The sequence below is a fragment of the Rhinolophus sinicus genome, linkage group LG15 (assembly GCF_036562045.2).
Source record: "Rhinolophus sinicus isolate RSC01 linkage group LG15, ASM3656204v1, whole genome shotgun sequence".
NCBI classification, from domain to species: Eukaryota; Metazoa; Chordata; class Mammalia; order Chiroptera; family Rhinolophidae; genus Rhinolophus; species Rhinolophus sinicus.
In genome coordinates, this window is record NC_133764.1 from 39,788,334 (window position 1) to 39,811,548 (window position 23,215).

A 23,215-nucleotide genomic window follows, 5' to 3' on the forward strand; every position below is an offset into this window, starting at 1 on the left:
ATTTTTAGTAGGTAGTTTAAATTTGACTTACTGCAAACTGGAATTTGGTTTGTGTTCTGGGTTTCACGTTCCTGCAGAAAAATGGGATGTTAATGAAACTGCAACCGTTACCTACAACATTCCACTTGAGACGTTCAAAACAAGGCTCAACTGGCTGCAAGAATTCCAGCGCTTTACCTGCTGTAAGGAATGTGTTAGGTAGGCGTGAAGTCGGCTCTCTGTGTATTTAATTTAAAACATGTGCAGAGGGCTTTTCAGAAGTGCCCCACAGAGCCCTCGTGTGTGTCGTGGGGCTTGGTGTGGACTTGAGGGTTGAGGGGCGGGGGGAAGGGGACACGATGCAGCGACAGTGGCTCTGAAATCCGGAGCCGCCCCCGCACCTGGCCCCCGTGCTGGCTGACTGGCTGATTGGCAGTCCTGTCGCTCCTTTGGGTCTCTATTTGCTCCTCGTAAAAGGTCTCTGAACGTGAAAAGAAAACCTCCCTCCTGCAGATCTTGTATAAAGCAGATGAAACGTAAATGTGAGACAGCCTTGCTAAGTAACTGCTAGCAGAGGGGTTATTAGTCAGGAGCAAACATTCTTCAAGTCACGAGACAAACTGGTCGCCGTCAGCTTGGAAATGACACCTTCCTGGCGCCCCCCCCCCCGCCCTCCCCGGAGCCCCCCCCCGCCCTCCCCGGAGCCCAGCGCCACCCAGACCACTCGGCGCTGGTTCTTGGGCTTCACTGGTCTGCGTGGGAAGCAGGGCGTCGCTGAAGTGACAGATAATTTAGAGGCTCTGGAGGCGGCCTCGTCAGCAGGCGGCACCGCGATCCCCAGCTCCCCAGGCCGTGTGGAGGAGAAATGAAACTGCGCAGGAGGAGGGCCGTCCGGCGCCTACGCGTCCTCTGAGGCTTGAGCTGCAGCCGTGTTGGGTCAGGTCCCAGCACGACCGGCTGGGTTACACGTGGGCCCAGCAGTCAGTAGCTTCTCCTTACGACAGAGGATGGCCTGTGGATGAATGAGTGAGGGGTCCTGGTAGTGCTCTGGGCCTGTGTGGTCACTAGTTCCTGGGTTTACTTGTCTTTATTGGAGTTACCGCAATGCTGCACTCAACATTGTAGTTCAGAGCAATGGAAGAACAGGAACCGCGCTTCCTTCCGGCAGCCTGCTGTCACCTTCCTGCTTCGTCTGCCACCGTGTCCCTGTCTACTTAGCCTTCTCAGTGCCGAGGCAGGCGTGGGGCCCCAGGCCTCCCTTCCTCTCTCCCAGTCCTGAGCCGATGGCTCCCCAGGGCACCACTGCACATGGCAGCCCTCCTTCCCACACCGTGCCCTTCCCAGCCCTGGCCAGGAGTAGGCAGAGCAGTGGGGACCCACAGGTGTGCACTCTGCTTGTTAAATTTTATGGCCAGATGCCATGAATCATTGTATGCCTTGTTATTTCTGAAAATGGCAGCAAAACCTGTTGTGGGTTCCTGAAGTTGTCACATACGTGTGATACGTGTGGCGGGGGCGGGACTCAGCCCACTGCTGGGGTAGGTGTGCTGGTTGTGTTGGGTCCAGGTTTTGCGATGCTCTTTTCATGATCGCAAAAGGAAGCCACACCTCTGACAGGCCTGTGGTTTTTAAAAAACATTTGAATGCACGGCATCCTTTTAAAAAAACATTGACAGGGGCCGGCCCGGTGGCTCAGGGGGTTAGAGCTCCGTGCTCCTAACTCCGAAGGCTGCCAGTTCGATTCCCACATGGGCCAGTGGGCTCTCAACCACAAGGTTGCCAGTTCAATTCCTCGAGTCCCGCAAGGGATGGTGGGCAGCGCCCCCTGCAACTAAGATTGAACACGGCACCTTGAGCTGAGCTGCCGCTGAGCTCCCGGATGGCTCAGTTGGTTGGAGCGCGTCCTCTCAACCACAAGGTTGGCGGTTCGACTCTGGCAAGAGATGGTGGGCTGTGCCCCCTGCAACTAGCAACGGCAACTGGACCTGGAGCTGAGCTGTGCCCTCCACAACTAAGATTGAAAGGACAACAACTTGACTTGGAAAACAGTCCAGGAAGTACACACTGTTCCCCAATAAAATCCTGTTCCCCTTCCCCCCCAAAAAAACATTGACACTTTTACTTAGATTTCATTCCTTAAAAATGGAATTGTGTGAATCTGTTACTGAATCACCTCCCAAAGCCAGGTCCGTGTGCCCAGTGGGCTGGCTAGTAAGCTAACGCTGAGACACCCGTGCCTGGGGGTAGAGAGGGGTTCATTCCATGTGGCCAAAGCAAGGGGACGGAGAGCAAGTCTCTGATGTCTGTCTCCCCCCAGAAGCAGAAGTCGGGAATTTTTATGCAGCTAGTGAGTAAGGGTGGGGCCGGGTTCAGGGAACAGGGGGACGTCTGTCCTTCTTCAGTCACAGATAACATTTCATGCAACCAGACTTCTGGGCATCTGCAGCTGGTCACAACTTTCTTATCCCTTCTGTAAAACAAACTCATAAATTCTCCTTGTGACCCTGGAGTTTTCTCGTCCTGCTTGACGAAGAAACAGGACCCCAGCATCCCAGCAGTATACTGCAAGAATGAGGGGTACTTACTGGAGGAACTAAGATTCTGCAGAGCATGTCATAAGCGTGCGTCAGTGACATCACCGCCAAAGGAAAAAGTACAAACTACACGTCTTGGGACCCGCGCCATTGTTTAAGCTATCACTGTTTGCGCATAACTAGCGATATTTTTCTTTCTCTCAAGCAAAGTATACTTTTTCTTTAACTTTTTATTTATTTATTAAGTGTGTTTTTCCAGGACCCATCAGCTCCAAGTCAAGTAGTTGTTTCAGTCTAGTTGTGGAGGGCACAGCTCACAGTGGCCCATGTGGGGATCGAACCGGTGACCTTGGTGTTAAGATCACTGCGCTCTAACCAACTGAGCTAACCGGTTGCCACCAAGCAAAGTGTACTTTTAAACATTCTCCTGGCACTTGTTCTACAGGCAGGCCTTTACAACACGATTAACATATTTTCTTAATCTTTGACCAAAAGCTATGTGACAACCGAAGCAACTGAAACATTTAGTTAAAGCCCATACCTGCATCTCAAGACTTGAGTCTGTGACGCCAGACATGGTTGCTGTTGGCTGTCGGTTCCACGTCCTCACAATCAACAGCAATTAGCTGTGTGCCTGTCTTCCTACAGCCCCGGGTGCTCTCCCCTGACCCAAACCTCAGCGAAGGAAATGTCTATGAGTGTTACCATCCCGGCCTCAAGGAGGAATTAAAGTTTGTATGAAAACAAAACGAGACCAGAAACGCCTCCTTCCTCTACCCCCCCACCTTGACTACAGCGTTAGTGCACGTGTGTTTGTCGGGCACTCAGAGGGATCAGGTCGGTTGGAGTCGCCCTCGCCCCCACATGGGACCCTGGGTGCTCTACGTGCCTGCTTCCTTCCCGCCTTTCCCAGGTGATGGAGCAGCAGACTCCCACCTGCGGGTCTCGGAGGGGTGGGGTTCACTCTGTACCCTGAACGTTGGTCCCTGTCACTAGGTCCTGCTGCATTAAAGACTGAATCTTAAAATAAGCAGTAAGAAGCCAGAAGCGACCTGGAGGGAGGTGTTTGGGATGTTAGTGTAATCACAGAGTAAGGACCTGGCACAGGAAACCCTGCAGAAAACGGACTTGCCAGAGACAGGCCTCGTGGTGTCGTCAGAGGGACCTCGGTAATGAGAGGGGCCATTGAACCTCCAGGGCGGGTTCGCCAGCGCTGCCTCTGTCCTGAGGGCTGGGCAGCAAGCCCCACAGCTTCAGGCCTCAGCTGGTGGGTTCAACCCTGGTTCCCAGCATGTCCCGGTGCGTCCATGGCAGCCCTGGTTACTCAGCCTCTGTGCTCTCCCCGCAGGTCGCTGCCATTAACCCGAACCACCCTCTGGCGCAGATGCCTCTGCCGCCGTCCATGAAGAACTGCATCCAGCTGGCGGCCTGTGAGGCCCACGAGCTGCTGCCCATGATCCCCGACCTCCCGGCCGACCTGTTCACCTCGTGCCTCACCACCCCCATCAAAATCGCCCTGCGCTGGTAAGTGGGCTCCCGAATTCCACGGATCTGAGGAAGCTGCCCGGGCTTCGTGGACGTGAACTCGGGACCCTGGGTGGAGGCCGGGCTGTCCTGGGGCTGTGGATGCCTCCTCCCCCCCGGGTCGGTGGCACGTGCGGGCTGCTGTTCGTCTTCATCATGGGGGGCCGTGGATGGTACCCGAGGTCAGGAAAGGTTTGTGGTGCCATTGAATGTGACCCAGGAAGATCTGTGGTCCAGATGACTCAGGAGTTCATGTGGTTTACTCAGCATCTAGGAAGTAATTGACTAAATACCAACTGTGGACTTAGAGCCCGTGCTAAGCCCTGCAACAGACGCAGTGCTGGCATGGCCTTCCAGAAGGGACAGTCTAGCTGAGGACACGAGGCGTGGCCCGAGGGCTCGTTGTGTGAACAGTGGAGACGTCCCCGAGGGCCGAGGTGGACAGCGAGCTTCTCAGAGGAGGTGGGGCTTGCACCAGGGTCCCCGCAGATGGGGGATGAGGAGGACACATCAGAGATGGGTACATGACCCAAGCAAACGGGATGAGCCGTTCTCCTTCTGAGACGAGTGAGTCAGTTGGCCTCGAGGGGATGGTGTCAAAAGGGGTGCAGCAAGGTCACTGGTAGGCTGAGGTCAGATTGTGGGTGGCCTGGAACAGGGTCCAATGACCTTGCCTTCCGCCAGGACTGGCTGGGGAGAGCCCCTGCAGCTGCTGTGTGGGGACATGCCTTAAGAACAGTGTTTCAGGAAGACAATCCGTATAATGATGGAGAGGCCACGGTCCTAATCAGGCGGTTGTCCCAGCAGGGCCATCAGACTAGAGCAGGAAGGTGGGGTGGCCACGGGCCTGGCAGGAGCTCCGCAGAGCAGCGGCACCTCCTGTGGGACAGGCCCCATGTCCACTCCTTCCCACCTCCCCCGCCCCGATTTCCTGCCCCCACCCCTGTGTCATTGGCTAAGGAACTGACATTGCGCCCTGCATCAGGGCGCCCGCTGACAGCACTGCGCTCATGATGTGAAGCACCATTAGTGCGAAAGTGCACTGTGTGCTTGATGGCACGTGTGTTTATGACTTGTAGGGGATGGTGAAGGAGCTCCTGGAAAACTGTGTTTTCTGATTTCTTTCTTCATTTTTGCCTCAGTCTTTCCAATTTTCAGAAACAGATAATGTCAGTGATTCTGAAATGAGCAATGACATTACTCTCCATGTAAGTGGTCACCTGAGTCACTATAAATATAAATACAGCATGAGAATCCCAAATATTAATACGTTTTTTCCTTTGCTTTTTCTTCTTTGATGGAATGGACGAGCACCATTTCAAATTTATGACGGGCACATTGTGTACGACTGAAACTGCTAAGTCAGTGGTATTTCATTGCTGTGGGAGTTGCTGTAAAATAGACTGACAGCCTTTGCCTCATGCAGCGTGCAGTTGTGCTGTCCACCAAGGAAAATGATAGGCGCCATTTTGGATTGAGAGAGGTCAGGAAACTAATTTCCACTTCAGTGGAGGCATTCCCGGGAGTTCACGTGTTAATGACATAAGCCTTGACACCTACTTGTCAGCATGGAAGGTTGTGCCCTTGAAGCTCGAAGCCATCGTTTTCTGGCCTGGCCAAGCGGGGTAGTTGTCTCATCTCAGACACCCGCCGTGATACTTGCTTTGTATTTTTTCTTGAAGACTCAGCCAAGAATCAATCAGAATTACCTTGGGACACATAAATCCTCACTGTCTTTTTATGATGCAGTTAACCATTTGTTCTCTGTAGTTTTCTAAAATACAACTTCTTTGCTAGAGAACAAACTTCCTGCCTCTCCATTCAGTGCTCTGTTGTGAGCTTCCCCTGCTTCGTGAAAAAACTGAATAAAATGACTGCCTCACTTCTTATGTTTGAAGACAGAGAAGGTCAGGGGCCCGCTCACAGAACGAAGCAATCTAGACGCATTAGAGAATAAAAGTGGCTCGACAGTTTACTCTGCGGTGATGTCACACGGTGTGCCTTGGGACTTAGGAGTGGGTCGTTTAACTTGGAATGGACTCAGATGGCCTTGTCTGCCGGAAGTCTTCCCAGTATGGCCCTAACCCTGGTCCGGTCCTTCTGCACGAGCCCCAAGGTAGCTTCAGGGTGATTTCTGAAGTCTGTCAGGTTATATAATTTGTCCTGTGCCCACCTTGAGGGAAGTATTTTTGCTCCCTGAGCTAGACGATGTGCTCATCGTGTCCCAGTCTCTTGACGTGTACTCAATTAAGATGAATGCCATAATGTGTTGTAACAGCTCTTGTAAAACACGTTGACATGCAAAACCCTGATTTATGCTGCTAAGAAAGAGAATTGAACCAGACGGAATGGCACGGGCTGCTGACTGCTTCCCCTGGACCCAGTCCCCCAGGGGCCACTGGAGAGAGTGAGATTGATGGGCCCTCCAGCGAGTCCACTCAACAATGAAGTCAGAGACGGTGTGGAACCCTTGGGATGGCGGAGGTGGGGGGAGGGGGCGGCGACAGTGGAGCAGGTGAGGACCAGAGGGTGTGGGAGGGGCAGGCGAGAGTGGCCTTTCTGGTTGTGCCCTGGATGGGTGCAGCTTGCTCTGTTGTATCTGGGCTCAGAAAGAAGGAAGCGGGGAAGGAAGGGGCGCCACCTCTTCTTTGTGGAATAACCTACAGCTGTGAAAAGCAGAGGCGTGGTGTCAGGCAGAATGAGCGTTTTGAGTGAGGATGACAAGCCTACTCCGTGACACAGGAGAATGTTGGGAGCAGGAAAAAGAAGCCGGCCGTCAGCACGAATAATCGGCTGGCGATAGGGACAGGAAAACTGTAACTGATGAAATAAAGGATTTTGGAGACGGATGATAAGGCAGTATTCTGGGTGCTTTGGCTAAAGGACAGATTTGTCCTATGACTAAAGGACAAATCAGAGAGCTGAAAGCTGGGTCCAGGAATTCCCTCCGAAGCAATGGAGACAGAAAGAATGAGAGTCCAGAAAGGTAGAATTAAAGTTCGCATACCTAAGGTATCAATCATGAAAAATAAGTATAGGTTTCAATATGTTGAGATAACCACCAAAAGAAAGAAAATTGAATGTATAATTTTCACACAAGGAGGAAAAGTTTCTTCTCTCCAAAAGAAGGTGGGGGCGGAAGGCGGGGGAAGCAAACTATGGTAAATAGAAAATGTAAAATATAGTGGCTGAAATAAGTTTTGAAATTAAAGTGATTATCTGACTGTAAATGAGTGAACTCATCTCTCAAAGGACAGTGGTTCTCACGTTGCATAAAAATCATCATGAATAGCAATCTCTAATCCACAGGACACATATTTTAAACACAATACTTGAAAGGTTGAGAATCAAAGGATGAAAAAGGAAAAATACGAACCAAAAGAAAGCCAGAGTGAGAATTTTAATGAGTCAGAGCAGAATCTGAGATAAAAAATATTGAAAAGGACAAAGAAACATGTTTTATCGTGGTGAAATGAGCAGGAGATGAAGATACACTGAGCATGACTGTCCGCGTCTAACAATGTGGCCTTGAAGTTTGTAAGCCGAGAACTGGAAGAACTATGGATGGAAGTAGATAAACCAGGAAATAGATGGTGAGATACTAAGTTGATAAAAGGTAAGCGAAATAGCATTTTAATAGCAGGAGTAATTAGCTAGATCTAAGGGAGGCGTATCGGACAACACACCCAACAAACACAGAAAACGCATTCTTTTTGAGCATAGGTGGCGCATTCACAATCATAAACTGTGTACTAGGCCGCGAAGGACGCTGGAATGATCTCAGAACCGTTACAACAAGCCTGGGAGACGTGTGCTGCCATGGCCCTGCTTTCAGGATAAGCTTGAGGCTGCGGGGGTTGCAACTGGTAGTGTCAGCGTGCAGACCCAGTGCCCCGATCCCAGAGCGACACTCAGAACGGCTGCCGTGTCCTGCCTGTCTCGGTGACGACTGGCTTCTCTCGTCTGCTGTAATTTTCTCCTTGCCTTACCCTTTTCACTTTGGTGGAGTTTCAGAGGAAGCTGAGCTCCATGTGTATGTTTGATCCACCGTGTTTAAGCAGAGGTCACGGGGACTTACTGAGCTTGGTAAAGGCTGTACCGTGCTCTTTAGAGAACATGCTTAGTGGAGAAACTTGAGAGGCCAGGATTCTCTCTGGCATTGCTGCAGCGTTAGAGGTCATGGCTGTCAGTAAGACAAGATAACTAAATGAGTAGTAGAAGAAACAAAGTATTAATCCCTGTGTCGAGCAGGGATCGTCTGTCACATTTCATCGATTCTGGGGTGCGTATCCTCATGTGTGAACCTCTGAGACCCAGTGCCGTGTTACCATAAATAACATGCCTGTCTGATTGGCAGCACGTTTCCTTTCTTAGTGGTACAGAGCAGTGCTTGCCAAAGCTCACTGAGAGATGTGCACCGCAGCCTAGTGAGATAACCAACTGGATGCTCATCTCTAGGGAATCACGGGTGGACTGTCCTATAGGCAACAGGTGAGATTACTGAACTAGCCTCCTGTACCAGCAGGAATTGATCTTAAAATCATAATGGCAGTTATGGATTATAATTCGGAAAGTCTAAAACTTAAGGTCTTTCTCTGTGAGGCAAGAAAAAGAGAAGCACATTAAGCTCTAAGTAAAAGGAAATTATGGAGAAGAGCAAAAATAAAATAGAAAAGATATCAGAAAAATGAAGAAAACCCATAAAACTAGACAATAGTTTTTGAAAAGTTCAGTAAAATTTTTAAAACTCTAGTTAGAATGATCAAGAAAAACAAAAAGAAGACACAAATTACCTCAGAAATGAAAGAGGGCGCATCACTACAGATCCCATAGGCACTAAAAGGATGGTAAGGGAATTCTTTTAAGTGTGAAGAACTGTGCCAATAAATTCTACATCTTGGGTGAAATGGATGAATCCTATGAAAGACACAGGTGACCAAACCAGACACCAGAAGAACAAGAAAATCTGGATAGTTTATATCTCGTAAAGGAATTTAATTCCTTAGTTAAAAGCCTCACAAAGAAAAGTCCAGGTGCTGATATCTTTACTGATGAGTTCTCTCTAATGTTTAAGAAAGAAGTAATACCAATCCTTATTTAAGCTCTTTCAGAAAACCGAGTTGGGGGAACATTTCCTATCCCATTCTAAGAGGCTAACTTTATCTTGAAAATCAAAATCAGACGAAGACTCTGCAAGAAAAAGAAACAAAAGAACCTATAGATCCCTTGTGAATACAAATAATAAAAATTCTTAACAAAATATTAGCAAATGAAGCCAAACAATGTAGAGAGAAGTTCAAGTGTTATGATCAAGTAAAGTTTATCTCAGGAACACAAGGTGAAAATCAAGAAATGTAATTCAGGGGAGGCCGGATGGCTCAGTTGGTTAAAGCGCGAGCTCTGAACAACAGAGTTGCCGGTTCGATTCCCACATGCCAGTGAGCTGCGCCCTCCACAACTAGATTGAAGACAGTGAGCTGCTGCTGAGCTTCCAGAGGGGCGGCTGGATGACTCAGTTGGTTAGAGCGCGAGCTCTCAACAGCAAGGTTGCTGGTTCAATTCCCACATGGGATGGTGGGCTGTGCCCCCTGCAACTAAAGATTGAAAACGGTGACTGGACTTGGAGCTGATCTGCGCCCTCCACACTAGCTTGAAGGACAACTACTTGGAGCTGATGGGCCCTGGGGAAACACACTGTTCCCCAATATTCCCCAATAAAATTAAAAAGAAAAAAAGAAACGTAATTCATTGTATTAGAAGAATAAAGGGCAAAAAAACATAATTATCTCAACAGATGCATAAAAAACATTAGACAAAATTTAACACCCATTCATGACGAACTGATTCTGCAACCTAGGAACAGAAGAGGACTTTCTCGAGCTCCCAGGAGGCATCTGAGAAAAGCGTGTAGTTCATGTTGTACTTAGAGTACAACATGAAGCCTGGACGTTTCTGCAGGAGACTGGGACCCAGGCACAGAGCTCATTCACCACTGCTGTTCAGTATTGTTCTAAAGGCACAGCCAGTGCAGTAAAGCTAGGAAAAATAAAAGGGCAAAGAAGGGGAACTATCACAGACAACGTGCTTATGTGAAAAGTCACGAGGCGCCTACAGAAAGTCACTGGCCCTGCTAATGCATTTTATCAGGGTTCCAGGAGAGAAGACCAGTACCCCAAATCAGCTGTATTTCTATGTAGTAGTAACGGTTGGAAATTGAAAATTTAAAAATAAATTGTTTGCTGTGGCGTCCAGATTCTGAAGTACTCAGGGATGAGTGGAACAAAATATGTGCAAGACCTGTGCACAGAAAAGTAGAGCATTGCAGAGAGAAACCAGGGACCGGAGCATACTGTGCTCGTGAAGTACAAGACTATCTTTTAAAATACTAATTCTGCCCAAGTTGATCTATAAATACAGTGCAATCCCAGTCAAAATCCCTTTTTAAAAAATTGACAAGTTGATTTTTAAATTTATATAGAAATGCAAAGGGCCGCGGCGCAACAATTTTGAAAAAGGCACATGGTTCGTTTCAAGATTTGCTATGAAACTGGGCATCAAGGCTGCGGTGGTGGCGTAAGGAAAGCCGTTGACAGCAGTAGGACGGAGGACAGAGCCGAGAAATATAAAGACCCCGTGTGAGATACATGGTACTTGATTTTGGACAAAGGTACCAGACAATTCAGTGGAGAAAGGATTGTGCTTTCAACAAATGGTGTTGGAACAACGAGCTATCCATTCAGGAAAAACAAAACCCCAACCCTTATTTTACACTACACAGAAAGGTTAATTTCTGCTCTTCTACATATAAAAGATGAAACTGTAAAACTTACAGATGAAATCCTGGGATAAAATGTTCATGATTTCTTAGACGTAACACCAACAGCACAGACCATTAAAACTGATACATTGAAGCTCATGAGAGTTAAAAAGTGTTCGATAGACACTTAAGACAATGAAAAGCGAGCCACGAGCTAGTTGAAAAGACTTACATACAATACGTGTCCGACAAAGACCGTATCCAGAATATATAAAGAACTTTAAAAACGCAATCATAAGAAGACCCCAGATTTTAAATAAATGGCCACGTGGCTGGAATGTACACTTGAGAATGGAGCTGGGTGTGTAGCTGGTGGACGCACAAGAGGTGCTCAGCGTGTTGCCGGAATGCAGAGTCCCTGGAACCGCCGCGCGTTGCCGGTGGGAATGCAGGCGAGTCCACCAGCTTGGCAAACAGTTTAGCAGTTCCTAGTCATGTGGATACACACACAGCATACAACCCCCCAGTTCCTCTCCTTGTATTTACCCAGGGGGAGCAAAAACACGTGTCCACACGATGTGCACGTGACTGTTCATACAGCTCTATTCAGGGTGTCTGCTGTTAGAAATCCACAGACCAGACACAGCCCTTTGCAAAATACCTGTATTTTAAAATCATGTCCCCTTTGATTCCTTTTTACTGTCAGCTGACCCTGTTAGCTGCTGTCCCAAGCCTCACTGTCATTAGTAATGGTGATAAAACCTAAGAAGTAATGTTTAGAATTACTGCCTAAATATTGACCCATTTGACCAAATTTTAGGCACCTAGGGCCTTATTGAAAATCAGTTTATTTCCCTAAGAAAAGTATTTTCTTTAATGATATTTTTTAAGGGCAGGCTGCCTTTGGATTTTTGGTTCATGTTGGGGATTATTTGTCTTCTGGTAATTTCGTGTTGGCTCACACTCTGTCTTCTCCTTTAGTGTTTCTCTAACAAGAGAACCCTGAGCACATTATCTCAAATGGAATCTCTCTAGGCAGTTTCATGAAGCCAAGAATCTTTTGTCAGAGTTTGAATGCATCAGTATGTAATGTGTGTGGAAAACTCAAGGGTAGGAAGTGTGAACAGAATATTCTTTTAACAGAACAGGAGTGTTCAGAAGAGAATAAACATTATGTGCAGCTCGGCTCACAGTGGGGCTCTTACAGCCACGGCGTTATTCCAGGAAATCAACTTTGGGGAAATAACGCTCATCAGAGCGCCTTCCACCCCCTCACTCCCCCCCCCCCCCCCAGTTACCAGCAGCCAATGGAGGAAAGCCATTTGTGTGCGTCATCACTGTGCTCCAAACCCCTTTGAAATAACACCTGCAGAGCAAGTGCAGTATGTCACGTTTTAGGCAACAAGAACCTGTTAACTGTTTATTTCCCCATTTGTATCCTAGTAAACTTCTGGGCGTTTTCATGGCACTCTCACTTCTTGTTTGATTTGTGTGCCTAAGTGTACAGGTGCCCACATGCGTAATCGGTCATGTTAAGTCATGTGGCTTTGAAAAGGGTTAATGTGTGCAGCTGCACATTTAACAGTGGGCATTCATGACCCCGTGGAATAAAAAGCAGTCGTTAGATTGGTGCTGAATTGGACAGGGTGTTGCATCAGCCATTTCCATTTTACTCGTGCTAAGGTGGGATTGATGGCCCCTCTTAAATAGCATCTTCTCAGTACCAGAGCACGTGACCAGGTAAACCATGTAGGTGGAGGCATGGTGTCCTCAGGACGCGGTCAGAGTGGGGGTGGCAGGGCTTCTCAGGTTATTCTGATGCCCTCCTGCCATTAAGAAGTAAATCAATAAACAACAACCAAGTTAAGCAAATGGGGCTGGAGTGGGTGGAGGTGGCGTTCCAGGCAGAGGAGTTCTGGGGGCTGAGTAAGAAGTGAGAGGCTTTTGAGGAACACGCTCTGTCATGAAGCTTAGTTAGTCTAGAAGGAAAGAAAGGACGGCGTCTAGACTTTTTCGGCGGCAGGTGGGGCGGGTGGGCTCTGATTGGCTGCGGGGGTTTTCTGCTGCTGTATTTTTCTGTTTCCATCGTTTTCCTGCAGGTGTGAGAGGCTTGCGCAGGTCGCACACTGAGAGGAAGGCACCTCACTGGGGGGGGCCCTTAAAGCAGGAGGGGCATGTCAGGGCTTGGTCACCATGGCTGAGGTCGCCCAGACAGAGTGGAGAGAGTGCAGCCGCAGCGCCCGGAGAAGAGGGGTGTCCGGGCAGGAGAGGGTGCGCGGGCACCGAGAGTCCCCTGAGGACTCGGCAGGGCTGAGGGTTGGGAGAGGACCCTGAAGTTGGCAGTGGGAAGTCACTGGCCACCTCGACAGCTCTGGGACAGCGGCTGGAGTGGCGTAGGAATGCGCTGGATGACTTGAGAAGGGAGAGGCAGCGTGCGTGTGTGCACTGAAGGGGGCGGAGAGCCGACGGGACGGGACAGGACAGGCGCTCTCTAGGGGCACGCGCCGGAGTGAGGGAGGCAGGCGGCTCGAGCCGGCTCCTTGCCTTGTTGTCTCTAAACGGCAAAGCTGTGCAGCCTGGCAGGAACGGGTCTTGTAGAGAAGAAAGGGAAGAGAGGACGTCAGGTCATTCAGCAAACCGTTCTGCAAGTGTGGTCTGTAATAATTGCATCAGAAAACAGAAGGTACACAGTCTAAAGAGAAGGCAAATTAGCATTATTTATATGGTAGGAATTTGAACTCTGCAAAAAATAAAAATAAAATCCTTTAGAAAACTATTAGCAAATCACATGAGCGCTCAGCAAAGTGACTGGTTAGAGAGTGATTCCGTGTGGACAGATGAAGACCACGGAAGCCAGAGAGGCCCCTCTGGGGGGGGGTGGGCGCAGACGCCGCGGACGGGGCGGGCTGCGGGGCGCCTTGGACTTGTCATGTGCTGCTGCTTAATCTGGTGGTGGTTGTGTTTACTTTCTTTTTTTTTTTTTAATTAAATTTATTGGGGTGACAATTGTTAGTAAAGTTACATAGATTTCAGGGGTACAATTCTGTGTTACATCATCTATAAATCCCATTGTGTGTTCACCACCCAGAGTCAGTTCTTCCATCACCATATATTTGATCCCCTTTACCCTCATCTCCCACCCCCTCCCCCCTTACTCCTTAAACTCTCATCTGTATCTCATGCTTTTCATATATGATATACTTACAATATTTTTTTTAAATGTTGCTCTTTCATATATTAAAAATAGTCAGCAAGGAAATACTGGGAAGGAAAGGAAATCTGATTCACAAAAGCAATGGTAACAAATGATGACAAAAACATGAACTAGCCAAGAATGAATTGGACGTAAGAGTGTATAGAGACGATGCCGTGAAACTTGACTGGCTGGTGTGAGAGGAAGTTTGAATGAATGGAGGGACCGAACACATTGTTACACGGAGAGAGCCAGTGAGTTACGGGTAGAAATTCTCCCCAAATTAAACCATAAATTTAGCACATGTTGACAACATGACTTCAAAGGTCCAATACAAGAATAAATGTTTAAGACTAGCCATGGGAAAAATTTTTTTAAAGATTTGGGAAAGAAAACTTGCTCTTTCAGTTATTAAAATGCATTTTGAATGTTCATTGGATAAGAGTGGACATTCAAGGCAATGGAAACCATAGAGTTCCCAGAAACAATATGTATGTGTAAGAATTTATCATTTGGGAAAAGAGTGAATACTCACTGCCTAGGATTTGGGGCAGAAGGCTAACCATTAGAAAATTTTAAATCCTCTTACCTTAAGAAAATACATTCCAAGTATACCAGAAATTTAAAAGAAAACTCACAAAAATCCTGGAAAAAGGATCAGCTGGGAGAATTAAAAAGTCATAAAGGAACTGATAGATTTTATTAAACACAAATTTTAAGTTTTATATGGCAAAGAAAGTAAAATTGTAAATTAAATTATAAATTGGGAAAAATTGCTTACCGTGTAACAAAGCATTAATTCTGTTAAATGTAAACCACTCTTAAAATCAGTGTGAAGATGAGCGAGCTCCTGCGTAGGAAAATGCAAAGGGCGTAAACCAAATAAAAGAAAAACACGAAGAACCGGAAACATTATTAGCCGGCATTTAACCTCAGTAATACTCAAAGTAATTCAAACTACGGTCATCTCTCACCTGTCGGTTGGGCAGAGGGTTTTTCTTTCTCATGTTGGTAAACCCCGGTCTTGGCCAGAAGGGAAAGGACGGGTGTATTGGGCCTCGGTGGGATGGTAGGTGCCGTTTCCTTCAGGGCGCCGTTCAGGAGGCGGCTCCACCTCCCAGAATGCACCCTGAGTCCAGCCCAGTGTCCATCCCAACAGGTGTGTTCAACGCTGAGAGAGGTGACGCCTGCCTCTTCGGTTTCATATTGTCCGTGACGTGCACGTGCAGGTTACACACAGCGTGAACTGAGGTGTGTTCACGTAATGGACGCCCGTTAGCGGTGAGACAGAATCAGTTCATGGCACACAGAGAAGTACAGGCTGCACGACTCCGTTACATGCAGTTACGGGACAGGGGTCCATCCGGGGGAAACTCACACCAGTTCTTCCCCTGTGGGTAACGGGAGGAAGTAGGGATTGGCTGGGCAAGGGGGGGATAACTCTGGGAATTTGGGTTACACAGGTGGGTGCGTTTGTTAAACCCAGTGAATGTGCAGGAGAGGTGTGCACTTCATCGAATGTGCTTTCACATCCAAACCAATAAACAATACTGAGAGCTCGGTACGGGTGCTGGAGCATTTAGAGGGAAGCGTGCCATGCCTTCGCCTGTGCCAGAAAGCGATGCAGTAGTGAGGGAGATGGCGGTGGGCTAAAGCCCCATTAGTAAGATACTCAGAGGCGGAACTGGCTGGTGGGACACACGTGTTCGCTGTAAAATTCTTTCATCTTTGTTGAATGTTGGAACGTTAGGACAGGAAAGCTGCGGTGTGTACGTGTAGTGTATATGGCACAGTTCTCTGTGAGAAACACAAACCTGACAAAACCCAAGTTTGCAGGTACCAGTTGTGCACGTGCGGGCTCGGTGTGGAAGCTCGGGACAGTGCAGCTGTTGGCCAAGGCCACATGGCACAGCAGGAAGGGGCACCATCACGTTTCCCGTCCACGTCTGCGCTGTGGGGTGTTACAGTGACTGGGGTTCCCTTTGATCCTAGGACAAAATGTATCGGCACGATTCAATTTTTCTAAAAGGTAAATATGAAAACGTTGACGGTTACCTTAGGATTTGGGGTAATTTTCGGTACTTTTAAGTTTTATGGTAAATACATTTTTTAATTAAAAAAAAAGTAATGTATTTCCATTCTCAGAAACAACAATAGCGTCCAGCAGTTAGATGATACATTACAGGGTTACAGACCTGAGCTTTTTAATATTAACTAATTTGGTCTTCATAAACATTGCCAGTCGCTTTCAAGAGTGACAGGAATGAAAGACTGTACGTGAAATATTAGAAACCATATTAGTCTTATACCATAGTCACCTGACAGATTTATCGAGCAGCAGTGTGTGTGGGCACCTCTCTAAGCACTGGGGCTGTTTGATGAACAACAGAGAAGCCTGGTACTCACTGAACTCACTTTCTGTGACAAAGACAAGCAATAAACAAATACAAATCTGTAATACAACGTCAGGGATGCTAAATGCTATTTTTCAAAAGCAGAGTAAGGGGATAGAAAACGCAGGTGCTGTTCTCCTCATGCTGGTCAGAAACGGTGGGACGCTAAATGAAACAAAGGAGTAACCTTGCAGTTATCTGTAAGGAAGTTCCAGGCCGAGGGGCCAGCACGTGCAAAGGCCCTGAGGTGAGGCCGTGCTTGCCGTGTTGAAGGAGCAGGAAGTGGGTCGGGGTGCCTGGCGCTGTTTGAGCAGCGGGGAGAGCAGACATGGAGTCAGGTCCTGCAGGGCCTTGGACGGCCTGGCTGCGGGCTTTGCGTGTCATCCTGAGTGTCACAAGCCTCTGGAGAGCTTTAAGCAGATGAAGGGACTGACTCCCAACACTTTCCTCCTAAAAAGACTTGTTCTGGCCCCTGGGCAGAGAAATGACAGGGAGAGCAGGCAAGAGTGGAAGCAGAGACTGTTCTGGAAAACCTGAGAGATGCTGGTGCTTGGTCTAGGGCTGTGGCTTGCTAGGGGGTGATTCCGCCCCCCACCAGGGACATTGGGCAGCAGCAGGAGACATTGTTGATTGTCGCAGTTGGGGTGGGGGTGCTGTTGGCATCTCGTGGGATCTGCCTCCACGGCCCCAAGTGTCCCTAGTACCTGGCTGAGAAACCCTTGCCTGAGAGTCAGCAGGCAGGCAGGTGAGCCGTGTCAGGTGCTGGGTACCTAACGTAACGCACAGGGGACCCGCCCACTGTTTGGGAATGTCGTGGGGACTTAGAGGAGTCAAAATGGCCTGAGCCTCTCTGTGCGCTGCGGTGCCAGCACCAAGCAGGGAGCACTACGTAAGTGCAAGGGCTGTGCTTGCGTTTCTGTTATTAATGTCCAGTTCGTGGGTCCGAGCCGTGTCCGTCACCCCTGATTCACCTGCTCTTTGGGCTTTGTTCACTGCCCATAACACTCTCGTGTTTGGGAAAGGAAAGCATAGCGTGGAAAACAAAACCAATGTGGCAACTCTGTGCAAAGGGAACTTGTGTCATCAGCTGACGTCACATCTGATTACGGTGACTGGTTTATCCACGCTGCCGTCATGCATAGAACCATAGCAGGAACATTCTACACTGCTCCATGTTCCTGTTTTTCATTTCCTGTTTAATGGAAATTTGCATTTTCAGTGGATTTATAATAGTGTTTGTTTCCCAGTCAATGATTCAGTTATTTTTATAAGTTTAATGTCTTTGTTAACTCCAGAGTCTGGTCTGTGATGAATTTGGTTGTACTAACTATTTTTTCTCTTGCTTTTTGATAGGCTGCTCTCCATTGTGGATGAGACGGTGAAAACTCTGGGTTCTGTTATTGTCTTCTGAAGAGTGTTTAGCTCTGTTCTTCAGGTGGTTTAATTGGTCTTGTGGTCTGTCGGCTGTGGGGCGGGTCTCCTTTGTCTTTGCTCTTTGTTCTGGAGTGTGGCTCAGACTCCTGGTGTATGGTTGTGACTCAGGCATGACCCTTGTCCCAGGGTGGCAGTCAGGGCCCCAGATGTTGACCAGGCCAGGCCAGTCTGGCGGGCTGACGCGCTGTCTGCGTGCACACCACGAGCAAGTGTTGAATGTCTGCCCAGCATGCTCTCCTTCCAGTTGTCCCCGAGGGCCCTCGGATCTCGTGCTGGGTGTGCAGGACAGGGCTTGGCCCGGACTCCCGGAGATCTTGCTGGCCGTGTGGCTCCCTCCCTGTTTAGGTGGAAGTGTCCCCCGCAGTTGCTGGCAGCCTGCAGTTCTGATCTCTGACTCTTCAGCGCAGGAAGACGGCTGGTCTTGCACTGTGTACCCACATGCTGTGTGAATTTGGGAGGACGTAAGGGAAAGCTGGATAAAGGTGATCTCACCCGTAGCTATTCCTTTAAGGGTCGTGTGCCTTCCGTTGCTGCCTGTTTCCATTCACTCCTTGGTGCTTTCAAATGGTTGTTTTTGTATTTTGTCCAGAGCTTATTATTATTGGCAAAAGGATTACTCTGATGCAGGTTATTCTGTCATTACTGGACAGAATAACGTCCCCGTCAACAAGGACGTTCTAGATAAGAAGACAGACAACACAGTAGCTTGATTCGCATAGGACACAATATTTATTACACTGGAAAATGCATTTCCTCCTGGTCATCTTTCTGCACCCAGAGGCCCTAGTTTACATGAAACCGTTCTCGGAGCTGCATGTGTGCTGGTCCCAGGTCCCAGTGACGTGTGGGAGCACCCAGCAGAGCCATCAGAAAGTGGCACGAACCGGATTTGCTCCGGACGGGGCACGACCAGCCCGCCGAGGCGGCCACAGGTGGCCCTCCCTTTGTTTCCTGTGCCCTGTGAGTGAGGTGACACTGGCCGCAGCCACAGCCCAAACATGACTCCCTCTCTGCTGGCTGAGCTAGGGTTTCTCCCCAAGGGCCCCCTGCCTGCTGCTGTTTTTGAGGGGGCTATTTGTTCTTAATTTTTAAAGCAGATGAATTAAACGTTTTCTCCCACTGTAAATACTGTTGCCTTTTTGTTCTGTACCGTCGATCTGGCCTGCTGGGTGCCAGTAGCCCTGGCAGGAAAAACGGAAGATGGTCTCCTGCCCTGCAGTCCCTCCCTAGCTCTGCCTGTGCGTCTGATGCTATGATAATGGAAATGATATAATCGAACTCGCTTTTCTTTGTCTTCTCCCATAAATTTCCTTTGTCTGCCTGGAGGCTACTCACCAGTTCTCCTGTCACCCTCCCCAGCATACTTGCTTAGGAAGCAAAAAAGAGAAAAGTCCCATCTGCCCATTATTTAGGTGGAAGCGTCCTTTGTGTGGGGTGCCTGCCCCTCCCCGGGGGCTCCGCTTCCTGTCACCACAGACTTGTTTCTCTCCTCCTGCTGGAGACTCACTGCTGAGCTCTGTGGTCCTGCCCTCAGATGGGCTGGCAGTGAGAGTTCCTTTCTAAATCCCAAAGCTGCCGGGATGAAAGAAATCTGGGTTTAGATTTTCACTCTGCCTATCCCCACCCCCGGGTCTCTGCTTTTCTGCAGGACTGCTGCAGTTTCTTGTTAAACATCCATTCCTGTGTGCGATTCACTTTCTTTTCTTTCTCCGCAGGTTTTGCATGCAGAAATGCGTAAGTCTGGTGCCTGGAGTCACACTGGACTTGATAGAAAAGTAAGTAAAGTTGTGAGGGTGTGGCTTTTGGGTATGGGAGGGGGGGGCGGATTCGTCCGTCTGTCCGCTTTCTCTTTTGGTTCTCAGAAGGACCTCTGCCAGCAGGATGGTTCCTTTCATGGGGGTGGGCTCTTTTGTTCTCTGATTAAAGCTGCATTTGGGTGTTGCATTGGTGCTTAGCCTAGGACACAGCTCAATGCGGGGCCAGGTTAAAAGAAAAGGAAAGAAGGAAAAGAAGTTACCATTTTCACATGTAACTGCTCCCAGTGCTGAGCCAGAGTAGAGATGTGGCCTGTAAGGGCAGGTGGCCTCCGCTCTGACCTCACAGTCCGCTCGAAGCTCGACGTCGGCCTTAGCTTCCTCAGCGTCCCCTTAAAATCCTGCAACTTTTCTACATGCGCTTGCAGGCACACACAGGCGCACACGGACACACGCATTTTATGTTCTAGCTCAGGGCAGGCGCAGCGGTCCAGTCAAGAGCTGTGCTTCCTGACACATTTTAGTCGCATGGCCGTCCCTTGTCCGTGGGCCAGCCTGTCTGCCTCTGACAGTTGAGCCTCGTTAGGTCTGAAATACATGGTTACACTTGACCTGCCTTCTGTTTATTTTTGTGTGTGTTCGTTTGACTCACCCTAATTCATCTAGGTTGTTCTTAAACCATTTCATCTAGAATGAACGTACAAGGTAATTGTTTTCTAAGTCAATATGCAAAATTGTGTTAAAACAGCTGAGGCCTAAATATAATTACGTTAGGTCGGAAAAGCACATGTGCTCCTAGGTTTGTCTCCTACAAAACAACTGGCCTGTCATCGGGAGCTGTACAAGAATATTGTCCCCAGATGGCCATCGGGGCCCCATGGGCCAGTCCTGGTGGCTCACAGATGGCTTACGCCATGGCAGCGGCCCACGTACGATGTGGGATGGTCCAGCAGCTACGTTGTCAAATGTGGCAATACACATACCATGTTTCCCCGAAAATAAAACCTAGACGGACAGTCAGCTGTGATGCATCTTTTGGAGCAAAAATTAATACAAGACCCGGTCTTACATTATATCGTATCGTATCGTATCGTATCGTATCGTATCGTATCGTATCGTATCGTATCGTATCGTATCAGACCCGGTCTTCTATTCTGTTATATAAGACCCGGTCTTATTTTACTATAAGACTACTGTAAGACTTATAATAAAATAAGACCGGGTCTTATACTAATGTTTGCTCCAAAAGCGCATTAGAGCTGATGGTCTGGCTAGGTCTTACTTTCAGGGAAACGCGGTAGTAGGATGCCACTAGTATTTTTTAGCAATGCACACTCCATGTGTGTGAAGACACATAAAAAAGGCATGAAATGATGGCGGTCATGCTGGGCAGGAAAGTGGAATTTGAGAAAAGGGGGACAGAGCAGTGTTAAGTGACTGATTTTCTTGCTGTCTTTTAAAATTTTTTTACAAGAATATGGGCGTGTAGAATACATGTACAACTAAATTTAAAAGGCAGTCAGGAAAATACGATTAGGGCACCTGCACACAATTCATTAAGTATAATTTCTCCCTTTTAATTTTGAATGAATGTTGAGAAAGTCATGTGACTCGTCACTGCATCTGTTTACTTCGGGATGTTTCTGTTGTGACAAGAAGGAACTAGCCTGATGGATCGGTACCAGCAGGGCCAGGGGGAAGGTCTGGCAGCCCCACTGTTCAAGTTGGTCTTGGTCTTCACAGAACCAGCCGTTAGCTGACCGTGACCTTGAAGCTTTGTGAGGTGCTATGGGCCCAGGTAGAGGTGCAGGGCTGAGGTGTGTTGATAGATTGGGGGGTGGGGGTTCTGTGGGTCATGATTGGGAACCAGTGGTAGAGCTGCATTTAGGGGACCAAAAGTGTCACATCCATCAGCACATTCGAAGGCATTTGGCCTGGCACAGACGCAGTGGCCAGAGCAGGGACTGCTGTCGCAGGGTCGTCACATTCGCAGTGGTCAGTGAGGGCGCAGGTTCCAGAGTCGCCATCCGTGTCCCCTCGGCGTGCAATGAAACACACACCAGTAAGCAGCTGTCTGCTTGCATCTCCTCACGAAAGCACACACACTTGCTAGTTCTCTGCACACCGTGAGTGGGGTGTAATCTAATGACAGATGGCGCTAAGCGGGCTTCGAAAACCATTTACAGCTGCTGAACACACAGTGTCATCATCAAGAAATATCAGATGGAAAAGTTTTTTAAAAAATAAGAAAGCACTAGGTCTGTGTGCTCGGCCCATCTGGTTGGCTGGTTCCCGGTGAGATTCCCAAGATTCCCGTTGGAACTCCGTTCCCCAGTCCCTGCTGGGCTCCGTCTCTGGGGCCTATGTGCCTCCGTTTCTAAGTGAGGGCGCACTCTGTCACCATACGTATGGGGCCATCTGTGTAATTTCTCAAGTAAACCCCGTCCTTAAGATTTCGGCACAGCTACGTTTTGTCACTGCTGGGTTGCTTCTCACCCATTCAGACCATTTGAATTTTTCTTGATTTTTTATTTTTGTGTCCCTGTGACTATCCAGAGCCCCCCTGTGAATGGGCAGAGCTGTGCTCCTCCTGTCCCATCAGGCAGGGCAGGTGGCACAAAGCACACAGCCAGCCTGCGCCTCCCTGCCTCTCCATCCAGGATGGACGCGTGTGCTGTCCTGGCCCCTCCCGGCCCCTCAGCACCACCCCCCCTCCACTCTGCTCCTGCTCGTTGCATCACGTGGGCCCAGACAGCGTCACTTATGTGTTCTGAGTTCTCAGAGTAAAAAGAGCTTTGAAACTCACATAATTAACAACATACATGTTCTTACAGTCACATAGGTAAGCCCCCTGATTTTACCAGAGAGGAACCTGGCGTTCAGTGCAGCCCACCTTCCTGGCTGGGATTTCCACCCGCAGGGGCGGGGCCGGCCGGGTGACCAGGCCTCTGGACGTTGCTCTGTGCTCCTCCCCACACACAGCCCCCCCCCCCCTTACCCAGACTTTGGTGTCAGGACAACTAGCTCCCGTCCTGCTACTTTCTCAGGTTTAAAATGTGCACAGCAACTTGACACCCTCAGCACCATCCACAAAAGAAAAAAATTGGTAACTTGGGCTTCATGAAAATTTAAAATATTTACTCTCTGAAAGCCCCTACGAAAAGAGCGAAAAGTTAAGACTTGGGGGAACATCTGCAAATCACATAGCTGACCAAGAACTTGTGTCTAGAATATGTGGAGCTTTCTCAAAACCCAAAACTTGAGGAAAACAACCCAATTTAAAAAATGGACAAAAGATGTGAAGAGACACTCTACCAAAGAGGACTACAGCTGGCCAGCAAGGATGGCACATGAACAGGTGTTTAAACCATCCCCACCATCAGGAAACGCAAATTAAAGCCCGGGATGCCACTGTGTCCCTGATGGGCTGAGTGAAGGGAGACAGTGACAACACCCGGGCCGGAGGCCTGGTGACCCTGGGGCAGGAGGACGCTCACCACACAGGCAGGTGCAGGGTCGTCACCGCCGCTCTGCACAGGGCAGTTTCTTGTACCTGTGCATACACCTGACCTCATGACCCAGCAGTCCCCCTCCTGGGCGTTTGTCCAGAGGAAAGAAAACTATGTTCACACAAAAACCTGTACAAG

General features: G+C 48.7%; 1 protein-coding gene across 4 annotated transcripts in view; it reads left to right on the top strand.

Annotated features, from left to right (window-relative positions):
• Positions 1 to 23,215, top strand: part of RPTOR (regulatory associated protein of MTOR complex 1) — a 270,956-nt gene that overhangs the window by 132,532 nt on the left and 115,209 nt on the right. For all 4 annotated transcript variants that reach the window (XM_019735643.2, XM_019735644.2, XM_074319891.1 and 1 more), the window contains exons 6-7: positions 3,862 to 4,037; positions 19,530 to 19,589. In XM_019735643.2, the coding sequence (XP_019591202.2) occupies positions 3,862 to 4,037; positions 19,530 to 19,589 (236 nt within the window). The remainder of the gene's footprint in view (positions 1 to 3,861; positions 4,038 to 19,529; positions 19,590 to 23,215) is intronic.